The 15995-nt window shown below is 38.3% G+C and overlaps 1 protein-coding gene across 1 annotated transcript in view; it reads right to left on the bottom strand.

The window, feature by feature from the left end:
- Myo3a (myosin IIIA) overlaps window positions 1–15995 on the bottom strand; it is a 229092-nt gene that overhangs the window by 162544 nt on the left and 50553 nt on the right. Inside the window, exons 6-9 of the mRNA XM_021155802.1 lie at window positions 13893–13969; window positions 7514–7659; window positions 4948–5013; window positions 1831–1986 (exon numbers count right to left, since the gene is read on the bottom strand). Of these exons, the coding sequence (XP_021011461.1) occupies window positions 1831–1986; window positions 4948–5013; window positions 7514–7659; window positions 13893–13969 (445 nt within the window). The remainder of the gene's footprint in view (window positions 1–1830; window positions 1987–4947; window positions 5014–7513; window positions 7660–13892; window positions 13970–15995) is intronic.

Below are 15995 nucleotides of genomic sequence, written 5' to 3'. Positions count from 1 at the left end.
AATGGGAATGGGTGGGTAGGGAAGTGGGGAGCGCTATGGGGGACTTTTGGGATAGTATTGGAAATGTAATTGAGGAAAATATGTAATAAAAAAAAATAAATAAAAAAAAAAAAAGAAAGTAAATTGGAGTCATCTGTTGTGTCTCCTTAAAGAAGCACTTTATTACTTTCTAGTGATTTTCCTGCTTTCTTAGCTCACTGATGTGTTTTGTAAAATTACAATCCCATTTGTGTTACTTTTTACTCCTTAAAGCCCCAGACCTAATAAAGAGTTGAAAGCTCACACCAGGCACTGTAGCACTAAATTGTAGAACAAGGTTTGAGTTCATCTTTCATTTGTGAATCCTCTGCCTTCAACTGCATCTATGTGTCAAGAGCGACAATTAACATTGTGCCACAAAGACAGGTAATATTTGTGGACTAAACAACTCTAAGTAACTAAACCTTGTACATATTCTTGTTTGCTTCTGTGAAACTTTATATAGAATAATAATTTATACACATCAACATAAATCATCATGAGAATATGGAGGCTACCAAGTAAAATACTGAATTAATTTTGATTATTATATAAATATGAAAAGATATGATAATTATTAATACTACCAAAGGACATATTAACTTAAAAACTGTTATCATTTAAGTGGATGCTGAACTATATCTCCCAAGGATTGTAAACCATACTATAAATAGTATTTTCGGTAGAAGTTCAAGTTTTGTACAATACTTTTGGGACCTAATTAAATATTCTATAGAATAGTCCATAATATATTATACATGTAATATTATATATAATGGCCACCCATCCACTGTTTTCTCTTCTCAGGATATCTTTCTGAGAATGAGAATTTTTAAAATGGCTCAGGGTAGGCCTTGGCCTCTCCTTGGGCACAAGTAAGATGATACCAGGGATTTCTCCCATGCACTTTAATTAGAGCATGGGGTAGAAGGCAAGGCACGAAGAATCAGATGGTCATCTGAGGTTCCAAACCTCAGAGGAGTGATGACAAGCTCCAAGTCAGTTTATGAGTGTTGAGAGGTTGTCAGGTACCCAGTCCACAGGCAACGGAGGAGGCAAGTGAGTGGGCCCCAGTAGGCAAGCAGTTCTTGAGGCATATGTTGGGCTTCAGATTCCTTTGCTACCTTTGCCTTCATCTCAGTTCTTATGAGATACTAAGTTGCTCTCCCATATTAACTGACATGCATTGTTTTGAAGAGCATGTGTTACTCACAACTGATTTTTATCTATGTCCACTAGCTGAGGTGACTGGATATTTATAAACGTTATATTCAGAAGCAAAACTCGAAACTATGCTTCGGATTTTAACTGATTTAGTATGCATGCTAACCCTGTCAAGTTTAACTGTTGGGAAACTGTTTCCCAGGGCTTGGGGAGTCTGTCTCAGAAGGGGCCATGTGCACATGTTCCTTCATTCCTCAGAACAGCTGGATGAGCTCGAGATGATTTGTTGAGTAGAAGTCTTTGCTTATGACAGAAACATCCCATATCCATCCCCATCCCATCAAAGATGCCTAATTTTTCAGGGAACAGTAAATATTAATATCAATAACAACCAACATATATACCAATGTTGTTATAAATTATAATTTCTGTTCTGATAAAGTCATTTTTAAAATGCTGCCAACATTTTCAATAACATAGGGGATGGGACCTGGACTCAAAAAGTGACAGTTTCCCTCCAAGCAAATATCCCATTCAAGTCACACCAAGAATGTGTGAGTTCCTTTCTTCTCAACAACTATTGCATAGTAGAACTTTATGGAATTTTGAGATACTTTGTTTTGGAAACCTGAGATACTGTTTAATTACCTGGCCTTCTCTGTGCTTCCCAGGCATTGATGGATATCAATGAATTCCATTAGTTGTTTTTGTAGTATCACTTCTTTGCCCTCGATCTGAGTAATAAATTTATGCTTCAAAAGATCTGACACTGTTGGACGCTTTTCATAATCTTTGGTCAAGCATCTGCACTGGCAAAAAAAGGAACATGTAATTATTAAATAACTTAGGGTTTTGCAATTATCATTCAGATTCTTTTTTAAAAAATCTACTGTGGCTGGGCATGGTGGCACACGCCTTTAATCCCAGCAGTTGGGAGGCAGAGGCAGGCGGATTTCTGAGTTCGAGGCCAGCCTGGTCTACAGAGTGAGTTCCAGGACAGCCAGGGTGATACAGAGAAACCCTGTCTCGAAAAAACCACCGCCCCCCCAAAAAAACCAACAAAAAACCAAAAAAAAAAAAAAAAACTACTGTGACTTGATGTTTCTCACAAATGAATTCAAAGCACATTCCAAAATTATGAAATGGCAACATGGTAAATGATCATGAAAATACCCATATCTGTAAGGGATCATACTGTAGTGATATTACATTTCACCCAATATTACTGTTGGTTATCTCCCAACAAGCACTGTTGCATAGTGATAATTAAACTCTGTCTCTACTTCAAAGTCTCCTTTCCAAGTCACTCAAGACTGGAAGTCTTAATGCTTATTTAAAATTAAAACAAACTCTTTAGTTTCAGTTCACCATGCTCTTAAGACTTTTTAATCAATATTCTTCTTTCTATGCGTTTAATCAATATATTTCCATACATTTCTGTTAGTCTAATAAAAGGTTAATCTGCTGAGGCAGCTTAGATTCTATGCTGGCAGGAATTTCATGAGGCCATGTGACAGATATTCTAATGAATATCACAGCTGTCTAGGGAGAGGATCAGCCATGGCATATTCCATAGGAAGGTTAGGCTAGTGAGTACACTTACCTGGGCTGGTACCACAGCAAAGCATTTGAATAAACATGGGATGTTTATTCAGCTATAGCAGTTGTCTTCAAATATTTGTAAGAAGGATCTGACCATGAGTGCTAGAAGAGCCTTCAGATCTGTGTGAGTTTAATGCTTATCAAGGTAGAATGTACTGCACTGGAAACATACTTCTTATGAGGGTTATGAGCACCCATTGAATGGCTGCACAGGTTCCTAAATCCATTTGACCCTGAGATATAGTGTCTCCATTATGAAAAATTATGTTATTATTTGGAGATAACATAAAAAAAACAAACAGACAGAAACAGGGCCTCATAGCATAGGCCCCAGATCAGTCTAGCTGGCTATAGAGTAAATTTAAGACTAAACTGGGTAATTTAGACAGTCTTAAAAATATATATATAAAGGGCTAGGGAATGTAGTTCAGTAGTGGAATACTTTCTGAAGATATGTGAAGCCCTAAATTCAACCCTAGTGCCTCAAAACAAGAAGAGGAAGAGGAGGAGAAAGAGAAGCAAGAAGAGGAGGAGGAGGAGGAGGAGGAGGAGAACCCAAACCACCAGCTTACAGAAGGAAAGGAGTGGCTGGTTCTGTGGTAGTAGGCTAAAATANGGAGGAGGAGGAGGAGGAGGAGGAGGAGGAAAAGAACAGCAGCAGCACCTGCCACCTAGTCAGTGCCATTAGTAATCATCATCATTGGACCTCCTGGGATGATAATTTGGCAGTTTCCTTCATTGGGCTTAACCAAAATGTTTTCCTGTGATGCTAAAATATGCTATGGAATGAGATTGGTGCTGTCTAGAAACCAGAACAGGTCCCCTCCAGTTTCATTCAGTTTAACAGAAAGAAGCAATTTCTACATCTAAAGTACACTTGTATCTGCATTAAGAAGCGTGACAAATTACTTTATTCAAGTTAAACTTTGCCCAACAGCCAATGACTATCCTGGCCTTGCTAGGCATGGGAGTGACAGTAACAAGGCAGGTGACAGTGTTCTAGAGTTGCTTATTGTTTAATTAGACAAAAGGACCTCAGAAAAGGTAAGCTCAGTAAGGTTGAAAATGTTGCCAGTGGGAGAGGAACAGAAGAACAGCACACAGGACATGAATATTAACTGCCTAGGGGAAGGTGGGAAGTGAGTCTCAGGAGGAAATTGAGAAATGACTCAGACAAACCAAGATCCACGGAGAACCTGCAAAAAAGGCTCTTGTAAATCCAAGACAGACATTTGGAAAATCCCTGTCATATCGATGATTTCCTCAAGAGACTTGAGAAATGATAGGATGGCATGCACAATAAATGCTTACGGTACCTTGACCATACATAAAACTTCCACGAAGTTATCAATCCCGATTGAGTCCCTACAAACCCTTAAATCTAAGTCTCTGTCTTTAGAAGAACACGTGGGTATCTTGGTAGGAACCTCAGTGAGAGCAATGTGCCCTGTCTGCATTTGCAGAGTGATTTGGCACATCATTACATCCTTCCTTTCTATTTACAACCAGGAGCCTCCCCTTTTCTTCTTTGATTTAGGTAAAGACAGTAAAAATTGTGAAAAAGATTGGAGGACCTGATTTTTCTAAATGGCTGACCCACTTCTAATTAATTGTGGAGAGGCCAGTCACTTCTGTTAAACTGCTGGCAAGTGAAATCATTCTCTGGATTTCAAATGCAAAAGCCTTTGATAAATATGATCCTTAAAGCCACTGACTGTGATGAAATCCCTGTGGCTGTAATGAGAGTCAGTGATGTAGACAAATGAAGGGTTAAATCACTGACTGCATAGGTAATAGATGGGAGCAGGTGGGAGATGCTCTTGGCAACGATGCAAAGGCAGATGGGCAGGTGAGCATGTTCCTGGGTGGATGCTAAAAAGTCCTTGAAAACATGACTACAGACAGGTGAATAAACTTGACTCAGTGGTTATTATTTAAGTAATTTCACTGAACCCTTAGAAGATAATACAGATTTTCTGTTCTTTCCTTTTCTTTTTTTTTTGGGGGGGGGTGAGGTGTGGGTGGGAATGATGGAGACCTCTGGAGTTGCTTACCAGATAGGAAAGAAGAGAAGGATTCAGAAGCCAGTGGTTTCTGTAAACCATTCAAAGTCACAGCAGGCTGGTATTGTTTTTACTTGTATTTCTGACTATTGTTACTCACTTGCTAATGAAGTCATTGAACTCTGCTGACCAAAGCTCAGGCTGCCGGAGTTTAGGGGGTGGATTCCTGGAAAATAAGAATTAAGGTTGGGATGGGAGCTGTGCATTGGTTAGATGGTGAAATAGGAGAAGCAGAGCAAAGCCTTACTGCAGTCCCAGGTTCTGCCTGTATCATCAAGGACTGTCATTTCCCAATTCCAAGAAAGGTAATTAGCTACTCATCACTCTTTATATAAAATGACAGCTTCCTAGTTTCTCTGAAAGCAGTTAAAATGTATAACCCAATTTTGCTGTTATTATTTTTTTCCTCCCTAAGAATCATCTCGGGTTTTATGTGAAATCACTTAGTAGGAAATACCAATGTTTATCAGAAAAGAAATATTGAATATTGGGAAAAAGTACTACAGAATTCCCCCAGGAAGGTACAGGTGCACAGAGGTGCCCTGGAACAGGTAGCAACCCGCAGCAGGAAGGGACAAAAGCTTCCAGAGCTGTTCTTTTGTTCCTAGAAACATGGCAGGAAGCATGCACGCTTATATGTGACAAAAGCAAAGAACCAGAAAATGCCATTAGCTATAGTGCTCTGAATGCCACTTAAAAGATCTTGTTATTAATTCTTTTCGGTTTTTAAGCTGAGCAATTTTTTTTTGTTTTGTTTTTAGAGCATCTGTGCACACAAAAGGGCTGTCACTTGACAGTGAGGCTGATGTGACCGTAATCAAGCACCATTGATCAACCATGATGGCTAAATTTGCTGAAGTGTCACTTTATGTTAATTCTAACAGCTCTTTGTTTTCATTAGGGGGATGGAAATGCTTTGTCCTCAGTCCTGTACTGCTCCTTAAACAGCTTATAATGAAATTAATGTATAGTTGGTACAGACTCATTAAAGCTAAGTGCGGCTATGCATCTAACCGGATCACACCAAAGAGCACCAAAGCACCTTTCAGTCCAGTGAACTAGTCGAAGATTGCTGATTTGAGCATTTGAAAAACTACTGTTATTCAGCCAATAATTTTATTTTGTTTCTTGTCCACTGAAAATGTCCTTTTATGGATTGGACTGCCTTGGGTATAACATAGTTTGCCAATTTCATAATACCCAGAACTGTAGCTATTCAGATCCCCTTTCCACATATTTCTACAACCATTATTTTCAGTGTTTAATTTTAAGGACACACTAGCAGCAGAAACAGTAAAATACAATTAGTATGATGCACTTTGTAGAACTAAGTGTTACCGAGGCACAATAAATCAGGGCTTTCCATCTTTCCTGTTTACCACCTTCATCTTTACCACCAAGTATGAAAACACAGGGTAAATATGATGATTTATACTATGACTAAGGTGACTTAGGCATATATAGTTTTACCTTATATAATAAATGACAATAGTAGTTAGAAAAAATATTTTTTTCTTGAAATGCTTTTGGTATATAGAGGATTTCCTCTTTCCTACACATCTTGTTTCCCCCATAGAAGTGACATGTTTTATAAGACCAAAGATAACACTGGACATTGAAATATAAAGAATGATGTATTATAATTCAGAGATAGCACAGGAAGTTCCAAAGTAATAAACAATGTTTAATGTTTTGTTACTGGAAAAACTTAATTACACATAAAAAGGGATCCCCTTTCAGGAATAAGTATAACATGGTGGTATCATTTCGTCAGGACTACAACACAAAAGTGTCCAACCTCCCCATCCCCAACTCCAGGTATATTTCACATGTTGAAATCACAACCTTTAATTAATAGCGTGTGTAATTATTGACTATCCATGTACTACTATCTCTGGATCCCTGGCAATACAAGCTATGTGTTTTGGTATCAGGACCTTCGAAATCCATGACATCACATAGGCAGTAGAGAGACCTATACATCTGTTGCCAAGACAATGGCCACCATATTCCCAGAATTCATTGGGCTCACCTCCCACCTTTACCTGTGACCATGTCACCATCCATATATATAAGAGGAATGCTCTCTCTCTTCCCCACTTTCTTTTTGCTGCCACCTTGACCCTCCCCCCTCTTTCAATAAACCTTGTAGGGAACTGTTTGAACTGGTGTATCCCTTCTGAAGCTGCACAGTGTTCATGATCATAACAATGTGTGTATCTTCCTTAGAATCCATGGGTCAGGAAAAATTCTTATGGTCTCTAAAAATATCTTATAATTAACATGGATTTTTTTCACATTCGGAGACACCTAGAACTTAGCAATACATATTTAAAAGAGAAATACATATTTAGAAGAGAAATTATCCAGCTGAAGTAGTACAGTTGGCAGGTAAATATTATAGGTAACATGGTCAGATGGCCAGTTGAAGGGTTGGTAAGGCTATACACATCCTTAAGGTGAGTGTAGTAGGGTACATCTATGAGCCCACAAAGGACATGAAGCAGGCAGATCATCTTCAAGGTCATCTTCAGGTACTTAATGATTTCAAGGATAACTTAAGTTACATGGGACTTTAGTCTTAAAACTTTCCAGAACACTTCTGCCTATGATAAGAAGTCAGTCCCTAGAAGGGAAAAATAGGCTGCTGATCTTGGTTGCCTGACCTTGGTATTTTGAAGAGTGCTCTCATGGGATGCAGCTCAGCTAGTGGAGGATCTCCATCACCAAGCTCAATAGCCGTGATACCCAGGGACCACGTGTCACATCTAGCATCGTAAGTGGTATCTAATTGCTGTTCACAAGCAATCACCTAGAAGACAAAAGCAGCAAAATGCTCAGAGAGAAATCTAAGTGTTTAACTTGGTAAAGTTGAGAGCTAAGTAAAGATAAAAGCAGGAATTAGAAGAAAAAAGAATGATACATGTAGTATTATTCTAAGAACAGACAATACCACAGCAGGATTGCAGATAGCTATGAAAACAAATAGTTTAGAAACTATATTGCGAAGAGGGGAAAAAAATGTTGCCCTACTTGGAATGGGATCAAATGCCATTAGGCCATGGTGTGTTCTCTCAGCAGTCATCTAAGCAGAGGTTATACTCAGGAGCTGAGAGCGTATCTCTGAGGACAGATAGTGAAGGAGTCAAGGGAAATAAACTGGAGGGCAGTCTAGTTAAATAGCTTGCAACTTTACTTGCAATTAGAACACAAAAGCACCCTGGGATAAATGAGGAAAACTGGGAAGAGTGCAAATGGCTTAAACCATTAATAATAAAAAAAGTCAACTCAATAAAAATAAGCACCGATGGAAGAAGACAATGACTTCTTTGAGCCACACTAAAATTTAAAACTGCAATCAACTGCCACTAACCAAATATGACAGAGTCAAAGGGACAAGGGGAGGGAAATAGTTTTGTAATATTGTAATATAGTATTATACAGAAAAATCATTGTATTGATTTCCTTTATAGCATTTCTAAATGTGTGAGTGCAAATACAGAAGCCCACAAATGATCACTGATAACAGTGATCACAAAAAGGAAATTCAACTTTACATTGTGAAAACCACTATTATCATTTTTTAATTTGAGATTATAATATAACTAAGCCATTTCCCCTCCCCTTTATTCTCTCCAAAACCACCTCTCATATAATTCACTTTGTTCTTTTTTAAAATTCATGGCCCCCTTTTCCATTAACTATTGTTACAAGCACGTATGTATATACATATGTATATAAAAACAAACTTCTCTGTCTGTAAAATGTTCATTGTATGTTTTCTGGGATCACTGTTTTGTATTGTATAACCAATTGGTGTGTTCTTCATTGAGGAAGACTGTCTCTCCTGCTCTCAGCATTCCTTAGTTGCCTGTAGCTCTTTGTGTAGTTCTCTGTGTGGGCTTACCACCCACTTTGGCATTTCTACTGTTGTTAACCTTGGTCAGCTCATGTTTGGGCAGTCATGCTGGTGAGACTCTATGGGTATAGCTTCTGCAATTACTAGAGACAAAATCTCACAGCAAACTTCCTGATCCTCTATTTCTTACATCTTTCTACCTCTCAATAATCCCGAGCCTTAGGTGAAGAAATGTTTTGTAGATGTATGCAATAGGGCTAGGCTCCAGAACTATGTATTTTGATTGGTTGTGGTTTTCTGTAATGGTCTTTCCTCCAACTGCTGTAAGAAAAATTTTCCTTGATAAGGATTAAGAGCTACACTTATCTATGGGGATAAGTATATATTCAAAATGTAGTTATGGATTATGCTGCTTTAACAAAGTTATGATATCCAATTTTTAGCATTATGCATGTGTGTATGTGTGCACCTATGTGTGTCCATATGCATATGGAATTCAGAAGATAGCTTGCAGGAGTTCTTCCACCGTGTGGGTTCCAGTGTTTGAATGCAGATCATCAGACTTGGTAACAAACACTTTTACCTGCTGAGGCATTTTACTGGCCCCTGACAACCATTATTTACATTTATTTTTTCCACTTTGTGAATGTCAACTCACTAGATGAAAATTAATTATGAGAGTGATGGCAGCTTTAAGTTGTACCATTTAACTACAGTATGGTAGTAGCCTCTGAAGGAAAATTTCATATCTGGTGACTCCAACATACATCAAAAAACCCTGTGTGGACTCACAAGAGTTGAGCTGGCAACTTTCACACAAGCTTTTTAAGCAAAGTTACTTCTTCATGATGAATGAGTCCCTTCAGACCTGTTACTGAAAGCTATAACAGGAAATATCTAAATGTAAACATATCAGTGTATTTAAAAAAGAATAGGCAGATAGATGATAGATGATAATATAGTAATAGATGATATATAGCTATATAAGATGATATATATATATGTGTATATATAATAACAGATGGTACAAAGAAGATAATAGATGATAAATCATAGAAAGGTGGATAAATGGTAGGTACATGATAGATAGACCAAGAGATAGATAGACATAGACAGACAGATAGATGACAGATGAGTGGTAGATGATTGACAGATGAAAGATAAATGACAGATATACTATCCACTATCTATACACACACGAATAATATATCTGTATATTTATTATTGACCTTTAAACATTAATCTGCTTATGCCTTTCTGTTTACTTCTTGTGAACTTGCCCATAAGAGCAAAGACTTATCAGCAGTATTTGTCTGCCTCTGGCTTCCTAGTCCTTGCTCTAAATCCTTTGATGTCTCATAGCTCTGTGGCCTTTTCTTTCTCACTCCTTGTATCTTTATGGCTTTATCCTCTAAGGTTCTAGAAGCAAGCATGAGAGTCCTAGGTTCTACTTAAAAATTTCATATGGAAATTATTAAGGCAGTATTGCTCACAAGCAGAAAAAAGAAAGGTAGAAAAACAAGTATCTCTTGACTGAAGAACAGATACACATAATGTAATATATACACAGAGAGAAATTTTATTTATATGTAGAAGGAGTACTGAACTCTGAAAATAAACCAGGTGAAAAAGGCAGACACAAGGGGAACATGCTCAGATTTTCTTGATTCAAGCTGTTCAGAATAGGCCAACTCATATGTTGAAAACTAGATTAATGCTAGACTAGGGTCAGGGGAGGAAAAAAAAATAGTCACACAGTGAAACATTCTTTTAGGAACATAAGAATGTTTTCACTTAAATTGTGGAGATCATGGTGCAACTCTATTCACTAGCTATCACAGAACTGCATGTCAAATTCTAAGGCCTGTTACCTATATCACTCTAAAGCCATGAGAGCACATTTGTGGAGTGCTTTGGGGGATGCCTTCTAGGAATTTGGCAGAAATTTGGCATTGGGCTAGGACAGGGAAGTAGGCTCAGATAATAATATTTACATTTGGGCTAATACAAAGCTCAAGCTAGACTCAATGGAGTAATGTGTGGCATTCCTTTTATCTTGGTCATCCTGATAAGCCCCTAAAAACAGTGATCATGAGATTTTGTTTATTGACTTGTTTATTCCTTGAACTTTCTACAGACTGCCTGCTGAGCTTGCTTTGCAACACAGTCCAGCTGAAACAGAGGATGGGTTTTGTGGATTTTCCTTTATAAACTGGAGCTGCAGAATTAAACTTTGAGCCTTGATCAGAATCTTGTCTTGGCTTCATCCTTCTCTTGCACTCAGTCCTTTTCATTTCCAGCCCCCCTTTCAAGTAGACCCAGTTCATCCTTGACCACTGGATGGCTACATCTAATTGTCTTTTTCTTTTTAGTCCTGCTCTTTCCCTTGAGACCCTGTTGACTGATTAAGCTGGCTTAGTCACACATTCACATGAACTTCCTGTTTCTGCTGTCTAATGCATCATGGCCTTTATGCAATTTGCATTTGTGTGTGCTAGAAATGGGAAGTCATGGCTTGAATTTTTTCTCTCATTCCTGTCTGATGAACAATTGGTTTTAGATCATAGGGTCTCCCCTCCCCCTTCTCTTATTCCCTAAATGTCTTGCTATATAGCTCAGACCTCAGTCTTTAGCATGAGCATTATAGGCTTTCCAGCATGCTTGGGTAAAGGTGTGTTTCATATCCCTCATTTTTTTCCCTAGTAACATTGTTCCATTGGGTAATGCACATCTTTCTGGATAACACAGTTATCTGGCATCACAACTTGGGACACTTCCCAAGTTTGGGTGAACTTACATACCAATTTGCTCAGAACATTCCTGGTTTGTATGTCCTTGGATCTCTACACACATCTTGTGCATTCTCTAGATTAATATAGTTAAATTGTATGGTTACTTGCTATGGTCACTTGGCCCTTCAATACTGGCCCACTTATTCTAGACTGGAAAGAATGGCTCTATGTAACCAAAGTATACTGTCTTTAAAGTAGAATTAAAATTTAAAATCCTAACCTAAAATTTCATTTTCTAAATGATTAGTTTTAAAGCACTGAAATATTTCTTAATGATGAACATATTATATGTGTTTGCCTATTTCCTTCTAATTCTTAGAAATGTCTCATTAAGTGCTTTGATAGTTGTAGTGCCAAGGCTTGAAATCAGGGCCTCATGCATACTGGGCAAGTCCTCTATATAGAGCAGCATCTCCACCCAACAGAAATGTTATTAGTAGCAACATAGAAGTAGTGGATGTGGAATACCTTTCAGCTAGAAAGCTGGTTATTCAGAGAATATTCGTCAAGATCAGAGAGTACGCAGTGCAGAGAAAAGAGACTAGGTACAAAACAACGACATCAAAAGAGTGACTACCCGTCACATGTAAAGGAGAGCTTCTACTGCAGGCAAACAAATATGTAATAGTGATTTTCTTACTATAAATTAACATCAAACACAAAGCCTCACTATTTCTTATATAACATCTTAATCACCTTATACTGTAATTATAAATATATCAAATAAAGTATAATATTTAGCATAGGATTACATTTTAAACACTTTATTTACATTCATCTGAATATTTTATTACATTTAGAATGTAATAAAAAGGACTTCTAATTTTTGTAAATCTAAAAAAGACCATTGATAGGTCTGAACAAATTCTGAAGAGGCTCTTACCTCAGATTCTCTCAATCAATTTTGTACTGGCTTACATGACTATAATTTCTTTTCTTCTCATATGTCCCTGCTAAAAGCTTTCTAATTCATTGGAGCTTCAAAAACACTTATTAAAATTGTGTCTTTTTCCTACATGTTACATTTTAACTTTTCAAAAGTAAGTAATAACTGAATTACTAGTTAAACAGAAACAGCATACCGGAATTTCATTTAATTGGAAGATTTTGCAATATTAATGTAGCATTTAAACTACTTCTCCTTTGTTCCCCAGAACATCATATATAAATAACAGAGCTTTTCCCAAAGGACCCAGCGTTTTCAAAAATACGTGTTCTTTATTGATCAGCATAATTAAAAAGATTAAAGGAATTAAACAGGGACTTTTGGGAGAAGATTTGATTCTTGAACTTTCAACCATATTGGCAGTTTATCTACAAGTCTCTCAAGATAATAATCAGAAAAAAAAAAAAAACCCTACTAAAGTTACACTTAGGTCCCAGGCTGGAGATTTAACATAAGAACTCAACACAAGGGTGGATGAACTTGAATGTTACCTAACAAGATCAAGGGTTCTTATTAAAATATTTATTATTATTTAAAACAAAATATAGTCAGATGGTGGATATAAGTGGGGGCACAGTGAAACCACTGAACTAGACTCCTCTGTGGATAAAAAGAAAGGTTTATTAGGGATCAAACTGCCAAGGCCATTTCTTGGTATGTGTGTGGGGGGATGGAGGGCAGAGAGAAGAAGAGAGAGAGAAAAGGTAAAGAGAGCAACAGACTGGGAACTGCCAGGGCTATCTCCCAGGACCACAGATAATAGTAGAAATGGTCTGTTTAGGAGGTGGGGCATCTTAATAGTTTTAAGGGGCTATGTTGCAGTGGGAGGTACACCAGTTACCTAGAACTGTCTGGGAACTAGTATGGAGCTTTGATCCAGTAAGAAAATAATGGCTTTTTCTGGGAAACAGAAACCCACTTTACAAGGGAGTCATCTGAAGATGCTGAATGTTTACTGCCTCAGAGTCCTGCTTGAGCTGAGCCCAGACTGCTACTTTTCAGGTTTGGAAACTGACAATAACTACACCTGTAATCTCAGCATTCAGAAGAATTGAAAGAGGAGGAAGCCTTGTATCAAAAAGCCAAACAATAATGGAAATTCAGTAATAATAATAAAACATAAAAATAAAACATGCAAACATCCAGACTACAGATACATGCATGACAACTAAAATAAGTAAATTAAAAAAAATATGAGACTTCAAGTAGCCTCTTTATCTGACTGAATGAGCACATTCATGTTTCATTTCTTTACACATTCCTTCACAGCTAATTTACCCTGAATCCCCCATTATCCTCACTGCCCACATAAAAACCCTACATTAAAACAACACAGGGGACATTTTTCTTATGGTATAGTCCAACACATTTAGGGAGAAAAGTATATGTGAAAAGGAAAGACAGAAAGGGCCTAAAACATTAAACATGCTCCCTCAAAACTCTCTGACCTCAGGAGCCATCCAAAATGGTGTTCCTACGGAGGTGTTCAGGCGGTGCCGGGTGCTGCTGAGCTGTGCAGACACACCTAGAGAGAAGAGACAATATGGTTTCTTGTATTAACTACTCATGTACAGAGATTCTAACTGCTATGCACTTTCTTACACATTCACATGAGCAGTCTTTTCCCTCAGAGCTGCCACTGGGCTGAAACGTCACCTTTAAGGAACCTAAATCAGAATGTCCATATAGCTGAAATACAGACTGACCCTGCTTCTATTTTTCTGTCCAAATTCTATACAACTGTAAGCCCTGTGTGAAGTCTTAAGTTTCTCACAGTGGCTTCTGGTCTGCCCAGTCACACTGGTCCCCCTCTCTTCTCACAGTTTCCATAATAAATGACTCATATAACATCTTTGGAAAGTATTTACTATTTGAATGATGTTTGTTACCCTCTTTCTTTTCCCTGAATAGATTTAGTGAACCAAAGAAAATTTCATATAGTGTTATACAAACAACAGTTGAATTGAAAATATATATGCCTCTGACCCGGGACGCAAATGAGAGCGCCATCTTGTAACCCCGGTCTCTCAGAGACCAGTCCAAGCAGGAGAGTGCTTGGGCCACAGAAGCTACAAAGTTTTTTGGACAGGGTCCCTTCGGGTCTTCATCTTCAACCAGGAGGCAGAGTTGAGTGCAAGAGCTCTGTGCACCTTCTCTGCAAGAGTAGAGGTTGTCTGCAGAGAGTGCTCTGACCACTGGGACCCAGGAGAGAGTTGGACTCCCAAGAATGCTGACAGAGGCTAACAGAATCACAGGAGGAAAAAGCTCCAGCCAGGGACAGCTAGAACATCTAACACCAGAGATTACCAGATGGCGAAAGGCAAGAATCTTACTAACAGAAACCAAGACCACTCGGTATCATCAGAACCCAATACTCCCAAAAGAGCAAGTCCTGGATACTGCAACAAACCTGAAAAGCAAGACTTAGATTTAAAATCATATCTCATGATGCTGGTACAGGATTTTAAGAAAGGCATTAATAACTCACTTAAAGAAGTACAGGAGAACATTGCTAAACACACAGAAGTCCTTAAAGAGGAAGCACAAAAATCCCTTAAAGAATTACAGAAAAACACAACCAAACAGGTGGTGGAATTGAACAAAACCATCTAATAACTAAAAATGGAAGTAGAAACAATGAAGAAAACCCAAAGGGAGACACATCTGGAGATAGAAACCCTAGGAAAGAAACCAGGAACAACAGATGCCAGCATCAGCAACAGAATACAAAAGAAAAACTCAGGTGAAGAAAATTCCATAGAAAACATGGACAAAACAATCAAAGAAAATGCAAAATGCAATAAGATCCTAACTGAAAACATACAGGAAATCCAGGACACAATGAGAAGACCAAACCAAAGGATAATAGGTAAGATGAGAATGAAGATTTTCAACTTAAAGGACCAGTAAATATCTTCAACCAAATTATAGAAGAAAACTTCCCTAACCTAAAGAAAGAGATGCCCATGAACATACAAGAAGCCTACAGAACTCCAAATAGGACGGGGGGAGCTTGCTTGAGGAGTCTGCGGACACCCACAAGGTACCCACAGTACCCTCCACTGGATCTTAAGACCTCTATGAGTGGATCACAACTTCTGCGAGGAGGCAGGTTTGAACACCAGATATCTAGGCACCTTCCCTGGAAGAGGAGAGCTTGCCTGCAGAGAGTAGTCTGAACACTGAAACTCAGGAGAGAGCTAGTCTCCCAGGTCTGCTATAGAGGCTAACAGAGTCACCTGAGGAACAAGCTCTCACCAGGGACAACTACAACAACTAACTCCGGAGATTACCAGATGGCGAAAGGCAAACATAAGAATCTTACTAACAGAAACCAGGACCGCTCACCATCATCAGAAAGCAGCACTCCCACCCAACCCAGTCCTGGGCACCCCAAAACACCCGAAGAGATAGTCCCTGATTTAAAAGCATATCTCATGATGATGGTAGAGGACATCAAGAAGGACTTTAATAACTCACTTAAAGAAATAAAGGAGAACACGCTAAACAGGTAGAAGACCTTAAAGAGGAAGCACAAAAATCCCTTAAAG

The sequence above is a fragment of the Mus caroli genome, chromosome 2 (genome assembly GCF_900094665.2).
Source record: "Mus caroli chromosome 2, CAROLI_EIJ_v1.1, whole genome shotgun sequence".
In the NCBI taxonomy this organism is placed as follows: Eukaryota; Metazoa; Chordata; class Mammalia; order Rodentia; family Muridae; genus Mus; species Mus caroli.
This window is presented reverse-complemented; position numbering and strand designations above follow the sequence as displayed.